Below are 18,714 nucleotides of genomic sequence, written 5' to 3' on the forward strand. Positions count from 1 at the left end.
AAAGATTCTCAAGCATCGAAAAGTATATAATTATAATAACACCACGAGTTGGGTTTAAGTCGGCTAATGTCTGTCTAATGAATGCTCTATACCAGATTATCTATTTACCTAAATTGCTTAATAAATTGACCATAACTCCTGTAACTGTTTGTTCTCTCTTTATTTCTTTCATGGAATCGCATGCCAATTTTGTTCATTCAATCGTATGAATCATTCTTTTGTTTTCACACGAAAAATGTTCGACGTTTTGTGCATGCTCATAATTCAGTGTCTTTCTTCCTCTCTCTCAGCACCCATCTCCAAACGGAATGACACAAATTAACACATAAAATAAATAAAATGTTGAAAATGCTTATGAATGATCTCATATTCGACTTTTTTAGTCTTTATTTTGTACCTAATTTAACACTAAATTCTGGTAATTCATGATCCGATTTATTTTTACTTTTTTCTATCCCATTCATTAAGTGTTAAACGCAATTTTGCGAGTCTAGCCAGGATGTAAAACTCATAATTTTGTTATTATTTCAAGATTTAGATTTGGTGATAACATTTTTCCTCTTCATTTTTATAAAAGGGAAACGTTACCTCATTCATGTACCTACATTATGGCGCGACAGCACATCCATTACAATGAAAGAATATGAAAAAAAATGTAGAAAGATCATGACCAATACAGCTATTATTAGATGATTACTTGCACATTTTCTCAGTTCGCCTTTTTGTTATGACTAAAAAAAAATTCAGAGAAAACCTTTTGTCGAGTTTATCGAAACAAAAGAGGTGTAAATTGGTTTAATGTCTTCTCACAATGAGTATTTTCGGTTGTGTTGATTTCACTTGGGGATTTCTTAATTGAATTCAACCAAAAAAACCTACCGATGACTAACTGTTAATTATGAAGACTAATTATTATTTTACCGAATGTAATCACAGATAAGAATTCATCCAAACACAGAATGATGTGTATATTATGTGCATGCATCGTTACATTGTCAACTCATGCGTTGTTTACACGACGCGTTGTGTGTAGGTGGGCGTTAATACTTCAACTCATATTTCAAATTAATATAAAAAAATAGCGGAAAGAATATAGGCGGAGCTTGGAGCATAATATGGAACATATTTGCCTTAAGGGGAACCAGATATTGATGATTCTCAATCTTCATCTCTTTTTAATGGTATCAAATATATATCAAATTTTACCTGAAATATTTTCTTATGAAATAACATAGCTGGATGTGGTCGAAAGTCTTCGTTCATACCAACTAAATGTTTGATATTGTTACTTGTTTTTTGCTGTGCCATTTCAATCCTTTGACGATGATTGACTGACATTTTTTTCAAATTTACATGACTCAGTGGTTATAATGACACTGTGTCATGTGTTATGACTGCTTTTAAGTAGTTAGACATATTGAAATGTAAATAGAACTAAATCTTAATAAAGTAAATGCACTTGTAAATGATTCGACTCAACGACTCCATTTTTGGCCCGAAGGCTTACATTTAACATTAGTTTGATTTGATTGTTATGAATAGATAAAAAATTCTGTCCAATGCAATTTTTCAGTTGTAACCACAAATACAAACTTTGTATTACAAAGTCCATTTGCTTGGAGCAAAAAAATGCAACATTTTAATTCATCTAATTTCTTATTAACTAAAACGAAGAAAAAACGTATTGGAAATAAATGCATAATTTAATTATGACGCCATTTTTGACCTTTTTCTAAATATTTTATGCATGCAATAAAGTTTGAGCGTTTCTAAATGATTTATTCAGGTTCACATTTGGATATCAGATCAAGTAACTAGTACATGTGTTGCGAAATAAGACTTTGCGCCTAAAGGGAAGCCATGCTAATTTATTCACTGAATTGCATTTGATTTCAGTAAATTGCGTTACTGTTGATTAAGATTATGTGAGTTCCGATTGACATATCACTCCAAATGTACGTCGATTTGACATTGGATTCGTGGGTTCATAAAATTCACAAAAACATGGTATGAAATTGAAATAAATCTTGTGAACGATTACCTTAACGCATTGTTCAATCTTGATATGCATTTTATATTATTAGCCATTTGTGCTTTGTAATTACAATTTAATCTCAGTAAATGTAGAGCATAATACCTTTTCACATGTGTTGAACCAAAATGTCCACCCTATTTACAAAGGATAAATCAGGCTTATTCCATCTGATCGCATATAGAACATATGACATACTTTTTCGTTTAACAATTGCATCATACAAAAATGTTGTATTACAGTTGTGTATATTTTTTACGAACTCTCAATTTTATTTCCCAAATTAAAAGAGAAGAACGCTACCAAAACGGCGTCATAATAATTCTCATCCGTACATAAAACAACCACTGCATTCCCATTGATTTTAATCGTTGAATAAATTTCGTTTTCATCAAGATAAAAGGGGTGCATTTGTCATGATACACATTTTTTTATTGTTGTTACTTTTGTTGTTATTCTAGTGTCAGTTGTCTATGTCATGTTTTTAAGTACGTATAAGAGATACTAAGTGGAGGTATAAAAATAAAATTGTAATATTGCCTTGTTGCTTTCCCGCACACACATACGGTAAAAATATTGTTATCGCCCAAAGAACATTGCGTTTCATGATTCAGCTACATTTAAAATGTACTGTCTAGTTACCTTGAGATTATGATATAGAACTCTTGTTCAAAAATGAGAATTTCCCTAATTATCGTATTGGATGCATGGAATGCATATATGGATATGGTCCAAAGTGCGGAAAAGTTAGTGCTACAGATAGATCCTGTTTATTTTTTGGTTGATGAAATAAATTACAGTTTTTCCATTGGTAAATTGAGTAAGCATAAACATGGAGACGGTTAGGATACAGAAAATATTCAGTGATGTCAGAAATTTACGTGATAGCAATTTGACTACAAAACAAAATGTTTGTGCAATCGTAGAATCAAAATATTCAATTCAGTTGTGTTTCGACTGTTGACAAAACAAGATCGAATCGTTGGTGCATATCAAGCGAAATATTAAATTGAAATTAGTGTTAAAAGGAAGCGAGTGTGTGAGCTTGTTTTGCTGAAGCGAATCAAAAACGAGTTTATTATTGTTGATTTAAGTGAGAATGTTGATATTATGAATAAAGTGTATATATACTACCAATCAAAGCGCTCTGAATAGATTCCCACCCAGCGGCCAAAATTCACTATCGTTCAATACCAGTTCCGACCGCGAACTCTACCTCTATTATTTTGCGCGATACTGCGATGCGGCAAAACCGCAAATACATTTAACAACGCATAAACACTTGAACAAGCGATGATGATGATTATTGATCTTAAGGCGTTCGTTGTATGGCAAGACGTGAAAAAAGTTTTTCACTGCAAAACACAGAATAACTGAACAACGTGCTATTAATTCGACCGAAAACTGTCGGCAACAAACAAATACACAACCAACAGAAGAATACCACACATCGAATCAATGCATTCCGCAGTTTTGTATATATTGGTGTATATTGAATGTATTCAATAAATGTGATGATGCTTTAATGTGTGTTTCTATATTGTTCTGCTTGCAATTTCAAACCAAAAAAAAAAAAAAAAATTCTTACCGAATCGACTTGATGCGCGTGAAAATATCTAAAAACAAAAACAACAATAACAAAACCATGCAAAGCATCAACGAATCACAAAAATTAACGTGCATCTTGTTTCCATCGGCTGCCGAACTTATGGTGCTTTCGTTTACAATATTTTCGTAGCACATAAATGAACAGAGTCCAGAGAAAACGCATCACACAGCACATGTATCACACACAGCAGCATCAATCTCGCGCGTGGTTGATGAATGAAAATGATGTGATCGGGGAAATTTCCAACAAAAACCAAAACGTAGCAATAAACAACAATAGAGCTAATAAACCATCCATTTGGTGTGTAGACATCGTCGTACCCAGCGCGCATTGTTTTCAATTCGTTTGTTTTGTGATAAGTTTCAGTCGTTGTGCAATTCCTTTGAATTCATTGTGAATCATGAGAAATTCGATAAAAGGAAGTGTGGGAAATTTTCTGTGCTGAATAATTGCCAAAATAAGAAAAATAAAATAAACAATGATAAATTGCCTTTTATTTCTTGTTGAGATTCTATAATTTTCTATGTGTGAATAAACCAAAAATAATCAAATAAAATGAATAAGAAAGTGAACTTTATCTAAAGAATATCTAAATAAAAGGACCGAATTTAAAATTAGTTTTACATTTGCTTTCGAAAATTGAGTCATTATATTTAAAATGAGCATAACATAATTTGGCGCAGCTTGAGATATGGCACGGTGGACTGAACCAGTAATTGCTACGTTCCTTTTAGTTCTATTTCAAAGGTAATCGAAACAAAACATTTCTTCTTCAAACACGTTTTAAATTTCTACTTTTCGTTCATTTCAACAAACACACAGACACATTCAAAATTGAACACAAGCAAATATTTCAGTACATTTAAAATGTGTTAAATTTTGTGTTGAAAAAATCAATTCGTTATCAGTGCATTTCATTTGCATTTAGCCTTTATTTCATAATAAGTTTTATCCTGCCTTAATTGGAACAACACACTTTACATTCGAAACCAAAAGCAACACGCACTTCTTTTATTCTTATCTACATTTGCAACGATAAACTTCGATTCGATGAATATTCTAATTGGAAAACATTTAATTAATGGAATCTATTTTATATATGATAAAAAAAAAACGAGGAGCTCATTCAATGAAGCCGAATCACATGCAATAGAAGAGATGAAATTATCTACAAATAAATTGAATACGAGTATCAATATTTAGGTTGTGTTTTTAAGTGATAACAATCGTGAGAATGTAAGAGCATGTGTTGCCAAAATTGAGAAAAGGGAATAAATAAAAATCGTCCAATAAGTAAAAGAAATACACTTATCAATTGAGGTAAATAAACATTATGCCGATAATTAAAATCGAAGCATTCAATTCCATTGCGATTGCACAAATTTGAATTTTATTTTTATTGAAAATGCTGCTTTGCATTATGTAAAGAGCGAGACCGACAAAATTCGGAATCATGACGTAAAAAGTTTGATGTTTTTGTATGATTTTAATAAAAAACGAAGTCGATTTAACAAAAAAAAAGTAGCCGATATTTGGGTATGATCAATAAATTATTTGTGATTCCGAATAGTTCGTCTCTTCGAAAGGTCAATGCGGTAGTTGTGAATCACACAACATGTGAGAATTAGTGAAAACTTGGTTCTCATCGAAATTTGTCGTCGAAATTCTTTCGATTTGTGGTTTGAAACTGACATTTTCTGCAATATTGCAAAAATTTAAAATTTATTGTTTGAATCGCTGGCGCTTGATTCTCGATAGCTTCTGATTTAGTAGTAGTTTCATTCGTGTAAGAATTGAGATCATCGTCCCTTGAAATCGCGCAACCGAATTTTTTTTTCCAAAACCTATTCCGATGTATTTTTTTTTGAGAGCCAGGTCTCAAATATGAATATTAAAAGTAAAATGGAAGCGTTTATCTTATTGAATCGCAGTTCGAAAAGTCGAAGAACTGAAAATTTAATATTACAAAGAAGAAACTTCATCGAAGAATGCACGAATGCTTGGAGGGAGAAAGATGAAAGGAAAATGCAAGATATGAAACTCGCCTTAGACTTATAGACTTTTGTAAAAGAATTTTTTGTTAATTTACCAGACATTTAAATTGATAAAATAAAACAATTTACACAAAGAGTAGTTTTTTCTTGTTGTTGTTGTATATTCTGTGTTGAATTTGATGTCGAAACGTTGTTTTTTTTTACGGTGGCATAAGAGCAAGCGAAGTTACACGATTTTCAAGCGAGCGAAGTTACAATTATTGAAAAAGTTTCATGCGATGAATTCGTTGTAGATCTTTGAAGTCACAAAGCTAATTAACTGCAAGAGATGAGTTGAGATTTTGCTTGATCCCTTTGCTTTGGTTCTTGATTTTTTGTGTGTATTTTGTTCCACAAGAGATTATCGCATTGCAACGATTTGTGAACATTCTGCTGAATTCCATGAATTTTATGGAACATTTGAAAGAGAAAAAAAACAACTGAGTAAAAAAAAGAAGAAATAACTTCAACAACTTTGAACATTCTAAATAATCATAATGCATTTTTTGCATTGTGGTGGATTTTTTTTTCTTTCGATTTTATGTGTGTTCGCATACGACCGACGATGATCCAAATAAGAAAAAGAATCATAGGACGTGGGAAATTGGATATTCACAAGTCAAATTGCGACAAGAATGATAAAAAAAGAGATCTCCATGTTACGTATGCAATAAATTCCAGCAGAACATTTTTGCACTCGCTTTGTGAAAAGCAGTACTCTCAATTTGGTTTTGTTTAAGAGAATGCTTCCACACACCAACTCGCACTTAAAACGGAAGAATATTGCACCTAATTGCAAAAAAACCAGGCGAGTATCATCGTTTGATATGCAAATATAGTCGGGGCGTATCGTTTTTGGTCCTACAAGTGGATTATGCGTGAATCCAGTTGAAGTGTTGCATTATTATACTTTTTATTTTGTTTGATGTTGGTTGCGTGGAATGCATCCAAGTATCTGTCTATGACCTGAGCAAGTGATGTTGTTATTTACATAACAAATTGATTGCTTGTATTAATTAAAGAATTATGTCTGTTGAAAAAGAAAGAAGTAAAAGGAAATTACATCAAAACATTGGTTGTCGCCCATCGATTTTTGTATCGTTTGTTCAACCTTTTATTCAAATTTGTTTATTTGTTCTTCATTTTCTCGACATTCAGAATTATGTACAGTTCATCGGATATTCGATCAAATTGTCGAATTATGGGTCTAACACGTGAGCAGCTAGATTTGTGCTATAAGGCAAATGATGTTACCATCGCTGCATTAGACGGTTTGGATTTGGCCAGGCGTGAGTGTCAATTACAGGTATGTGCATGCATTTGTATACCTATTCGTCCCCACACGAATGCATCTAACTCAAATTCGATATCTTCAGTTTCAGTGGCATCGTTGGAATTGTTCATCACTAAATATAAAGAAACGCAATCCATTCACATCGAATCTATTCAAAAAAGGTTAGCCACGTTGATTGGTTAAACTATTTGTTCGTTGGGTACAACAAACGGAAAAATTGAAAAATCATCGATTTTAATAGTAGTTGTATGTATGTGTGTGGTTATAATTGGATAGAAAAAGTGAAAGAAAAACGAAATCACTTGGAATTTAATCACTTAATTTAAATTTGATTACTTTCCTGAACAAACGTGAAAGAAAAGTCGATCGAATGCAATTGGTCACACTTGTATTGAATGGCGTAAAGTGCGCGAGCTAAACTCATAAGATTTGTTGGAGGTTTGACCTTTCTGATTTTGAATGCACATTGCACCAAATCATGCATATAAATTTCAATTTATATAAAAAAAAGACACACACGCCACAAAATAACGACAAAAAAATGAAAATCGTTTTATACTTAAACTCAAAGCAAATTAGTCATGCATTCCATTCATAAAATTTGATCGTATCGAAAAATACATAATTATTACATTATTTACAAACACGACGAAATGAGCTAAGAGACTGAACTAACGACGATGGCATAAGTTCTAGTCAGAGAAGCAAAAAAATAAATAAATGTTAAATAATTTAACAATATTTCGCAACTGACTTTTTGCTCTTCAGTGCTCCTCCGGCTCTGCAAATGCATAAAAAACACCTGGAAAACTTTGCTTGATGCTTATAGTGATAATGGCATTTTACATACTGAAACATCGTATTTAATATTTTTTGGATTGGATCCAAAAAATCGGCATTACTTAACTGATATGTAATAGCATTAAGCTCAATCTACTCCCAAACAGTATTCCACAAAGTGGAAACAAAGTATACGTAACATACTTCCGATTTAATGATTTCTCTCTCGTATCAAAGTCGGTTGAGATACATATCTGAATCTATTGTCAAAATGTATTTCAGTTAAATTTTATGAAAATTGCATTGCCACAAATGCAAAAAACCTCTCACAAAGTAAATGAAGCCGAAATGTGTTGTTGACCGCAAAGTAATGTGACACTACGAAATTGCTATTGGTTGTTTTCTAAGAAGAAACTTCAATGACAATTCATCGAAACACTGCACAGCGAACCGTGAACGGCGAACCGCATCAAAGCGAATTGGAAAATTCCTTGTGCACATATTCAAGAAAAACCAATTCATATCATTAAATCGTCTTTTGATCGAAATCAATGACGTGGTTATATTATGCCTTCGAATGAGAGCGTCTCCTTCACCATTTTCCTTGCGATAAATGCGCGTTTTCTTGGCCCATAATAAAATCATAGTGATTTAAGCATCGGAAAAAGGTACTTCACTTGTTTAACAAGTTATATAAATGTTTGCCGATTATGCAGTATGCACCATCAATGTTGAATGTTCGATATTTGCCTAGTGATAAATCCATAAATTTACAGCATCGACAAAATAAATGCGCGCAAGCCAAAACGAATACACTAATCTCTCCAAGACTTGGATTTCTCTCTCTATCTCTCAGACACATATAAACATTTGCATCCGCACCCGAAAGAAATCACATTGAAATACGACGACAAAATGTCAATCTGTCGAATGAATTGCAACGTGCCTGCTACTTACGATTCCATTGGTTTTGGATAATATTTATGGTGAAATGCATTCGATAAATATTCAAATGAATGGCATACACTGTTCTTGCATTGTATTGCTTAACTGGCTGTGACGGGTTTTGCATAAATTTGGTTTGATTTTGCTTATTGGCCACAGGCAATAAATTCAATTGAGCGCATTTCATTTAAATATCAATAAAATGTACATAATTTTCAAGGAATTAAATGGAATAAGGCTAGCGGAACAGATTTTGTTTTTCTTTGGCCGCAAATTCCTTACTTATTTAATTGTAAATTTTATTTTATTTTTTTATAAATACATAACGAAACTATCAATGAAATATATAGAAGCAAGCCTGCAATGTGTTTTTAAGTCAAAATAAAGGATATTTTTGGATAGAGCGGAAATATACAGACACATTAGGATGGAAAAGTATGAAGGAAAGATTATTTTTTAAATTTCATTTACATTTTAAACGAACACAGTAGCTCTAAAGGTACGAAAGGATTTACGTAGATCTTCTTCAGTAGTTTTATGTTCAAAACCGCACGTAAATGTCATTTTTTGATTGCGCTTTGCAATTATGTAAATTATCGTTTGCGGTTGTCGCGGTTTGAGTGCAATTTCATTGGAAGAAGCCATTTCTTTTCGGTTTACTAGTTTCACACATTTTCAAATCGAAATGGGCTGAATGTCAAAGGCAGAGCAGAAAATTCAAATAAAATGTAAATGCAAAAAAAAACAATACATTCCGATGTGTCAACGTCGAACAAAGGCCACATAACAAGAGCGATAAACAATTGAAAAAAAATCATCGTTTGTGTGTATGTACCGTTTTTTTTTTGTCATTTCATCTTGTTTATTTCGACTTATTTTGCATTTTTGGTTTTTCGCACACTTTTCACATGCAATGCCCATGAAGAGGGCAATGAAGACGTGTTGAAGATTTATCTTCTCCACTCAGAACGTCTTCGTTACATTCATTGACATTATTTTCATTGAAAGCTTGTTTGTTTCTTTCATTCCCCCTAAACAAAAACAAAAAAAAATAATAGGCTACAAGGAGAGTGCATTTGCATACGCCATTTCAGCGGCTGGAACTGTACAAAGCATCGCCAGAAGCTGTAGCCAAGGTCGATTAATTTCATGCGGATGTGATCCGTCCGTTAATCGAAAAGGACTTACCAAATCGTTACGCAAATATTTGGAGCTGGATAAACAGCATTTCTTTCAAACAATTGACAACCGTATTATTAACGCAGCGCCCACACCTAGGTAATATTCCAATAATTTAGTTCATCATAAACTCATGTTTTGTACTGTGATTTGTTTTCAGATTGAAAGCGTCCAATCAATGGAAATGGGGCGGGTGTTCGGTATAATAATATAATTTTTTTTTGTTACTATTCTAGTGAACATAACTTTTAAACTCATTTTTCTTTCATTTAAAAATAATATAGGCTGATATGAACTTTGGCATTGAATTTTCTGAATTATTTTTGGATTCACTCGAAAAGGCCGGAGACATTCAGTCAAAAATCAACTTACATAATAACCACGTTGGACGCATGGTATATAATCAAAATTTCGATTATTAGTAAACACATTTCTAACACATTTGGAAATTTCTAGGCAGTGGCGAATAATATGCAGATTCGGTGTAAGTGTCATGGCTTGAGTGGATCTTGTCAATTAAAAACGTGTTGGAAGTCAGCTCCTGAATTTCGAATAGTTGGCAAAGTGTTGAAGCACATGTTTCGCAATGCAATTTTAGTGAATCAATCGAATATGGGAAATGGTGAGGCATTAATACCATCAAATCGATTTGGTGGTAAACATCGCAGTCGAAATGCGATTCGATCCCCTCGAAAAATTTTCAATAAACACTCGTCGATGCGTTCCAGTGAAAAAGCAAATGAAAATACATTATTTTATTACCAGCGTTCGCCAACATTTTGTGATCGTGATCCATTGGCTGACATCCATGGAACAAGTGGTCGCAGATGCAATCTCAACTCAACTGGTGTTGGAAGCTGTTCGTCAATGTGCTGCGGTCGTGGTTATAATTTAGTCAAAGAACATCGCGTCGAGAAATGCGCCTGTAAATTTCAATGGTGTTGTCATGTTAAATGCGAAACATGTATATACGATGAATGGATTAGCACTTGCAAATAAAAACAATCAACCAATATAGATTTTACAATAAAAACAAATCCCTCTAATCATACCCTTCGATTCAATAGATTCCTATTTCATCCTTTTATCTTAAAACCGTGCCAAATGTCATACGTCCATGTCAAAATGTTAATTTAGATACCTAAAATGTTGTCCATTTTGTTAGGATTTAAATTCATATTTCAGTTTTACTCTTCGATAATAGTAGTAATAATTAAACGGTAGTCGAGTTGAGAAAAAAAAAACTTAAAATTGTAGTATTTTTGTGTGTGTACTCAATATAGCACATTTATTTAAACAATACATAAACAATAGGTATAAATTATCATGTATAAGACATGAAGAAGATAAAATAATTTAAAATTCGATCGCGTATCCTTCAAGCATGATTCCAGGATGAATTTCTTCACTAACGTACGTTCCAATGTTATGAAGAGCATCGTCGCCGCCGAGAAGAGTGCTTTCACCAAAACATAATTTTCGTTCGGATGGAACTGGAGCTTTCACACGTGGCGCCACCGGTGGTGGTATATTATCATTTTCATCAAAGTCAAAGTTTACCTTTGCGGACGAAGCGGATGAATAAACAATATTTCCATTGGTAGGTGAATTGTCGCCGTCATTTCCATTCTCTTTATTTCGTTTCATCGATGCGCGTTGGTGTTGTGTTTTTCGTAACATCCCTTGGAAATTGAACGGCGGTGCGTCCTCATTATTCTTTGAATGAACAAATAGAAGATATTTTCAATAGTTTTTTTCTCATTTACAAATGTTTTATGGAAATAAATTAATCGAAAATCTGTGAAAAAAGCAATAAAATGAATTGAATTATATACCTCATCATTTGCTGAATTCTGCCGGGCCAACAATTGTAATTCTTTGACTGGATTCAATTTTCCTTTAACGGCACTCAAATCTGCATTAATTGCTGAACGTTCGGGGGCTTCATAACGTATGATTGGGTTTCGTGGAGTTGGCGATGTTGCACGGCTTTTGTATACAGCTGGACGCATGGGAGATGAAAAATGACGAGACACTTCATCTCCGGGAATAATTCTATTTTCAGAATGAATATAATACAAAATTAGAGACAAAAAACGGCAACCTTTAACGTTTTACCTTTGGTATTTGTTTGCACTGTGGCCAGGTGATATACTAGATGCATTGATAATATGACTTGAGATGTTAACAGTGCGCCGCAATGGAGCATCCCAATCTTCTTGGTCTGACTCATCGCCCAGATCTAATGATTGACCGGTTGTCGGATCGCACATGTAATTTGTATCATAAAATGGTATCTCATCCAAGCGAAATGGTAGTTTTCGAACAGGTTGACGTACTGTTCCCAATAAAGCTGGATTTGACTCTCTTGGGTCAACTTTTTCCAATTCCATGCATTCATTATATTGCCTTATGTTTGCCACAGCAGCTTGATTATACAAATGAATCTAAATAAAATAAAATAATCAGTTTTCGATCATTAACGATTGAAAGAAAAAAATCGAACCTGTTGCGTTAGATTTACTAAATCCTGATAACGTGCCGAACGATAAAGTAAAAGTATTTGGAATATTGATTTGACTTTCCAACGCTTTGCAAAAGGTCGAATGAATTTGGATGTTTCAAAATCGATTTTACCGGTGCGCGCATTCAATAGAGGACCATATGTCTGACGTACTCTATAGCCTCGATAAGCTTCGAAAACATGAAAAAATGGATTATATCGATTTCGCATTAGATACCACAACAAACGAATAATTCAATTAAGCGTGTTCAAAAACGGTGCATCATCAACATATTAAAACCCTATACTAATAACCTCTCAGACGGTTTCCGTTTAAAGCAATACGCGCGAAGATATGTCACATACAGCTTAAAATCTGCTTTTATTGGGTTATTTATTATTTAACAGTACACTATAATTGCGTTATATGATTAAAATAGACACATCACTTTCACCATATCCGATATATTTGATTAAAAGTTGGAATCACTTTCAGAATCCGAAATACCTTTTTGTATAGCAAGTGCTGCGTCAGCGTCGGATAAATGATGATCACTAACTTTTGCCTCTTTTTGAACTGAAAATACCAAAAATAAAGTCTCATATGTGGGGTGCGTATTAACAAGCCTAAATACTCACTCGATTCTTGACGGAATGTCTTCAATTTGCTCGCCACATTTCGTTTTGCCAAAAATGCACGCATCATTGATTGCACCTTGATGATCTTTTTTACTTGAGTTTCGTATAACCTTTTTATTATAATAACAATTATTACTTGAGTTATTCATTTAAAGATCAAACTTTGAAAGATTATTCATCAATAAATGAAGATAATTTTTCAATTGAAATTAGTTTTTTTTTCTTGAAGTTTCAGAAATATTTAATGACCGAATGTATCTTCATTTCAAGTAAACCGGCAGTTTCAAGCCACACAAATTGTGACACAATAATACTAGTTTGTCTAACTTTATGCCAAAAACTCAATAACTCAACGTAAAATGACGATTAGATTGTCCATTAAATTTAACTGAAGTACAATTGAATAATGGAGAAATTAGGACTAGAGAATGTAATGTTATTCTTATCACCGTGATAGATATTCAACGTTATAGTATTTCAAGAAAACTTTTGTCTTTCCAATCGCCCAGCCTTCCATTTTCAATCGAATCAACAGCAATCTGCAGTTATCTTTTGTCATATCAACATTTTCGTCAAATTCAAATGCCAAGAACTTGTATCTAAATATTATTGTGAAGCGTAAGAATTGTTAAAGGATTAATAGTATATGTAATTATGAGAAAACAAAATGTAAAATAGATAAAAATTAAAATTACCTTCTCATAAATTCCTGGAAGCAAACACGCTGTGGAAAACCTTTTTGTCGAGCTATAGCTGTATCATGAATTTGCAATGCACGAATTTGTTGAAATACCATGTCATTCTAAAACCATTTAAATTCGTTATATAGCATTTAATTTATAGTTTCGCTAATAATAACTTGTTATCAAAAGCGTACATGATAAGCTCTTGGTTTATAATCTAATGTTGGTCGAATGCACCGGACAAAGTGAGTATTTCCACTACTTCCACCAATTGATAATCCTTTCAATATTTCCAACGAAGTCGATCGGAAAACTGTTGACAAAGTACGCATATTATGTACTTGAGAGTATTGTCCATGTGATAGTGTGTTTAGCTTTTGTTTTAACTGTAATTTTGTTGAATTTTTTATTAATTTCCAGTTTTCTCATGAGAATGGAAGATATAATTATATACTTTTGACTTTTGCTTTTCAGCAACCAACGCTGCACCCCATTTGGATTTATTCGAGTCTTCTTTGCTCACTGGCATTTGGTGATTGTAAGCCACGGTTAAATTGCCAGTTTTTGAAAGTGGATTCAAAAACAAAAGTTTGACAATTTCATCAGAAGATATTCTTAAAGTTTCCATCTAGAAAATATTTTCATCATGATTTAAAAGAGATAAGAATTGAAATTCTAGACGGAATTGCAAACCATATCTGGTGGTAAGAAATCTCGGTTTTTATCACCCATCGAGCGTGCATCATATGTTACTTTGCCGGTGTAATGAGCAACACTGAACTCGTGTCCACTTACTCTTTGCACATAAGAATTTTTATTAGTGCCAATTGTATCTACAACGGACAAAAATAATAAAAATAAAGACAATCAATCTCGACAAGGTAAAATACGGAATAAAGAAATTATTCAAGTTTCAAATCTTTACAATGCTCAAAATATGAAGAAAAAAAAATTGAACAGAACAAACCAGTGATGAACTCGTATTTGAAACGATCCCGCGTTGCATCGTCCAAAAAGAAGAACAAACCGTTTGGTTTTGACATCAAATGATCAACCGTGTTCTTATTGTTATGAAATTTATATACCGAATGCGGTATATTTTCTTCCTCCAACTCATTTAGCTCCCATGTAAACATTCGTTGATTATAATGGTATTGTAGCTGTTCATTCAACGAATTGATCATCAACTGTTCGATGTGATTTCGAGGCAAACACTCAAAACCAAACATGTCATTCAATGAAATCATATGCATGTCACCAAAAATTGCCCGGCCAAAGGCAAATTTTTGATTAATAATCGAGATAATCCAGTCAACTAAGCGGCTATAAATTGTGGCTGCAAGAACATCACGTGCATCTCGAGCTTCATCTTTTGTTTGTTTACGTTTTTCAGCCATGCCTCCCTGAACCAAGCAATAATTCACCAAAGCCCATTCAAATTTTTTCTCATCAACAGCAAGTAGACTGGCCACTTTATGGACTTCTTCCGTAGTTTCGATTGTTGCATATTTACCATCTTCAGTAAATCTCACATTTCCCAAAATTAAAATAGCTGCCAAAATTTTGCGAATTGATTGAATTTGTTCGTCTTCAAAATCCAGCAGTTTGAGATTTGCTTCAAATTCTTGGAATTTTGTAACATTGCCCTCCGGATCATCACGACAATATGGTAACTTACAGTCCAAATGTTCGGATCTAACTCGTAAATAACGATAATTTTGGCCAGCTTCGAGCTGAACCGTTTCCAGTTCATTTAATTTACTCAAAGCATCATAAAAGTAATAAAAGATATGGAAGTTCGATTGATCCCTTAAAGCAAATTAAAAAAAAATGTAAGCAAAGAATTCGGAACAAATAATACGGGTCGTCTCCATCTGCGTAAACTTACATATCGGTTGACGATACTCGCAACTTTTCCAATAAGAATACGTTGTATATCACTCCACTTAGTTTACCAGTTGTCCCAAACGTAAGCTGTGTTTGCAAAGCACATCTTGTTGAATCTGGATTTACCTAGTGTCACAAATTGCATCCTTTAAAATCTTTTCTTATTATAAGTTGTCATGGTCAGAATCAATAGTAGATGTGAATATATATTTATTTACCGGTGTACCGGCATTTGTGAGGGCATGAACTATATCGAGTGATTTTCGTACACGATCGCTGCAATTTTGATTTCCATTACCCAAAAAACACAAATGATCAACTACATCACAGAATATTTTGCCAATCATCATCAGGTCCAAGAAAATCAATACATCGCGAGAAATTCAGTTTATTTGTGCGTAACGAAAGAAAAACAACACCGAAAATAATGTAAACTAACCTGCATGTCGTAGTTGTGTTGTTTTTCCGGCATAACTTTCACCGGCAAATAAAATATGTTGAGGTTCCTCATGATGGCTCATGTCTTGATATGCGCTATCCGCAACGGCAAATATATGGGGTGCATTATCCGATCGAGATTTACAACTGTATTTAGAGTGAACCTAATTTAAGAAAGTGGAATATAAAAATACCGGTGGGTAAAAAAATTATGTCATTTTACATACCGATCGTGGAAACTCTTTCGGCAATTCGTTTGAATTTAACGAGATTAAAACGTCTCCAGCAAACGTATACGAATCGCCTCTTTCCAATCTTTGCTTCAAGAGATCCGATATCCTTTCTTCAGACAATTTGTCCAAGGCACACAAATCTTCAACTAACATTTTTTCCGGATCAACATTGTATCTCTTTATGCATCCGCCTATGATTGAGATTTCTTCTTTTGGAAGTTTATCCAAGACATCAATTTGTGACAACAAATGTTTTATCTCGCATGACAGCTAATTATAAGAATAATTACATTAATTTGATTAAGAATGGATGTTAAACATCGAAAATGTTGGCATACAAAATGATCATTTCCGGTAGGACCACCCAGCTCAGTGAAGAACGGATGTTCGAGTAATTCCACTAAGAATGGTCGGTTGTCTGGATTTTTCTCTAAACACCTAAGATCAATGAATTATCGTAGTTTAATAATTGATATTCAACAAAAAATGTATAATGAATGGGGGTATTTACTCAGCGATGAAATCATTGTAGTTTTGTGACCAATTGGCTGGACGATAAAGAGTTGGTGGTGGGTTTCGTACAATTTGAAACATTGCACGTGTTGGATGCATATCCATAAATGGAGCAGCGCCATCGCCGATCTCAATATCACAAAATTACAAAGGAATGTATCAATAGATAATATAATTGGTGTTAAAAAGAAGATCCAATGATAATAATCTAATACCTCAATAGCTGTTATTCCCAATGCCCATACATCGACGCGACTACTATATAGTTCTTCGTTTTTCTTTGCTGGAGTGCCAAACATTTCCGGTGCCATGTGTGAAGGTGAACCAATGCAAGTGCTTCGTTTGCCGAATGTGCTGCCAGTACTTTTGGACAGTCCGAAATCTGCCAACTTCACTTCACCTTCGGATGTTAACAAAATATTACTTCCACGAACATCACGATGTACAAAATGATGTTTGTGCATTTTAACCAGGCCTTTTGCGGTCTCTCTCAAAATATATGCAATATGCTCTTCCGATAATCTTCTGTTGACGGAATGAAGACGCTTTATGAAGTCAATAGCCGACCCACCATCGCAGTACTAAAAGTGCATTAATAAAATCTGTGTTTATCAAACGAATGGATTGAAATCGATCATACGAAAAAATATAAATAATGGAAAAAAATGACGTCGCAAGCCTGGCCTGCTTTTAAAGTACCACATTGGCTATTTTCTAGTAAGTATCACGTTTAGTTAACAATTACAACATTCAATCCCTTTTGTTTAAAAAAATGGTGAGATTTTTAAGCATATATGAAATTCTTGAGTACTCACTTGCAAAACAAACCATATCTCATCACTTCCACCACTAGTAACACGCTTGCGATAAACTCCATAAAAGTCCAAAAAGTTGGGGTGATCAGAGAAATCACGTAAAATACGATATTCATCGTCAATTATATGTTGTTTATCATCATCATACGGCTGAATTTTAACAGCGACCGTTTTGCCATTCGATTCTTTGTCGATGGCTTTGTAAACCTTTTATTTCAATCAACGAAAGAACGATTTTACAAAAAGGAATTATTTGCCTGCAAAGCCTTTTCTAACAAATTTCCGATTACTCACTTTTGCCCAAACGCCAGTCGCAATTTCTTCACCCAAATCAAAACGATTCGTTGGATCTGGCAGTGAATCCACTTTGAGGTGCATCATTTTTACGTTGATAATTAATGTAAGCCAATTTTATTGAATTTTTCAAACCTCCACAATACTTTGATGTTATACCTATTGCACATGAATGGATTTCTGTTATTGTCCTACCAAATGGTTAGTACAGACGACTTAATTGTATTTGCACTATATATAGATAATCAAAAAAGGAAAAAAAAACACAAATCCGCTTAGCTGTACTATCGAAAGTTTCGCATTGAAACCATACTTGCTTAAAACAAGTAACACCGTTTCAATGTTGTTTTTTATTACAAAGAAAACAGACACGACTATGATTAAATTAATTAGACAATACAAAATCAGCAGTTATTTTCCATGAATCAAACGATGATTCTTTTTTCCATTATATTAAAAACGTTTAAAAAAATCACTTTTTATAAACATTTGTATTGTTAAAATTACTATTTAATTGATTGGTATATTTAGAACTTAGGGCTTGACATAATAATTAACCTTTAATCAATCTTTTAAAACCTTTTCGAATGTAGACGATTTTCAAATATTTCAAACAAATTCAAATCTTCAGTACTTGTGTATTCAAAATTTCTTCTTTTTTTAATCTGACTGAGTCTGGTGCCTACTTGCTTATTTTGCAAAAGTTATGCAGAATTGATACTATAATTCTTACTTTCAAACAATCGCAGCAATAAAATGAAGTCAGTTCGATTCCACATCCAAAAATTGACTGAAATATTTGATGGAATAATATGTAGTTTGTAATGTGAACATTTT

The 18,714-nt window shown here is 33.3% G+C and overlaps 2 protein-coding genes across 4 annotated transcripts; one reads left to right on the forward strand and one right to left on the reverse strand.

Moving 5' to 3' along the window:
- Positions 1 to 3,207: 3,207 nt before the first annotated feature.
- Positions 3,208 to 10,999, forward strand: LOC116340783 (protein Wnt-10a). The gene is made up of 7 exons (XM_031767442.1): positions 3,208 to 4,388; positions 6,833 to 6,980; positions 7,051 to 7,129; positions 9,752 to 9,971; positions 10,033 to 10,072; positions 10,157 to 10,267; positions 10,329 to 10,999. The coding sequence occupies exons 1-7, from the start codon at positions 4,333 to 4,335 to the stop codon at positions 10,869 to 10,871; spliced, it is 1,197 nt and encodes a 398-aa protein (XP_031623302.1). The 5' UTR covers positions 3,208 to 4,332; the 3' UTR covers positions 10,872 to 10,999.
- A 124-nt stretch (positions 11,000 to 11,123) lies between these two features.
- On the reverse strand, positions 11,124 to 18,706 carry LOC116341086 (neither inactivation nor afterpotential protein C). Of its 3 annotated transcripts, none has more exons than XM_031767950.1 (22): positions 18,611 to 18,706; positions 17,878 to 18,036; positions 17,584 to 17,790; positions 16,984 to 17,349; positions 16,767 to 16,897; positions 16,594 to 16,693; positions 16,250 to 16,525; positions 16,024 to 16,186; positions 15,803 to 15,903; positions 15,586 to 15,710; positions 14,665 to 15,506; positions 14,391 to 14,530; positions 14,152 to 14,325; positions 13,892 to 14,083; positions 13,710 to 13,816; positions 13,464 to 13,613; positions 13,015 to 13,124; positions 12,884 to 12,952; positions 12,379 to 12,566; positions 11,991 to 12,319; positions 11,708 to 11,927; positions 11,124 to 11,588 (listed from the first exon to the last, which is right to left on the reverse strand). In XM_031767950.1, the coding sequence occupies exons 2-22, from the start codon at positions 17,962 to 17,964 to the stop codon at positions 11,229 to 11,231; spliced, it is 4,437 nt and encodes a 1,478-aa protein (XP_031623810.1). In that variant the 5' UTR covers positions 17,965 to 18,036; positions 18,611 to 18,706; the 3' UTR covers positions 11,124 to 11,228. The 3 variants fall into 3 exon arrangements, with proteins under 3 accessions (XP_031623810.1, XP_031623809.1, XP_031623811.1); XM_031767949.1 differs by having other exon boundaries at positions 17,878 to 18,108; positions 18,611 to 18,690; XM_031767951.1 differs by lacking the exon at positions 18,611 to 18,706 and adding an exon at positions 18,436 to 18,558 and having other exon boundaries at positions 17,878 to 18,108.
- Positions 18,707 to 18,714: the final 8 nt, after the last annotated feature.

Source organism: Contarinia nasturtii, unplaced genomic scaffold (genome assembly GCF_009176525.2).
Source record: "Contarinia nasturtii isolate CC-2019 unplaced genomic scaffold, AAFC_CNas_1.1 Cnas_scaffold_695, whole genome shotgun sequence".
NCBI classification, from domain to species: Eukaryota; Metazoa; Arthropoda; class Insecta; order Diptera; family Cecidomyiidae; genus Contarinia; species Contarinia nasturtii.

What these genes read in the sequence shown, in the direction of transcription:
- LOC116340783 (XM_031767442.1), top strand. Translation starts at nt 4,333, where the DNA reads ATGGCACGGTGGACTGAACCAGTAATTGCTACGTTCCTTTTAGTTCTA. An exon ending in GGCGTGAGTGTCAATTACAG is followed by an intron (nt 6,981 to 7,050) that starts GTATGTGCATGC and finishes CGATATCTTCAG; the next exon opens with TTTCAGTGGCATCGTTGGAA. An exon ending in ATCGAATCTATTCAAAAAAG is followed by an intron (nt 7,130 to 9,751) that starts GTTAGCCACGTT and finishes AAAAAATAATAG; the next exon opens with GCTACAAGGAGAGTGCATTT.
- LOC116341086 (XM_031767950.1), bottom strand. Translation starts at nt 17,964, where the DNA reads ATGATGCACCTCAAAGTGGATTCACTGCCAGATCCAACGAATCGTTTT. An exon ending in TACAATGATTTCATCGCTGA is followed by an intron (nt 16,694 to 16,766) that starts GTAAATACCCCC and finishes CATTGATCTTAG; the next exon opens with GTGTTTAGAGAAAAATCCAG. An exon ending in AGCACTTGCTATACAAAAAG is followed by an intron (nt 12,567 to 12,883) that starts GTATTTCGGATT and finishes ATGTTTTCGAAG; the next exon opens with CTTATCGAGGCTATAGAGTA.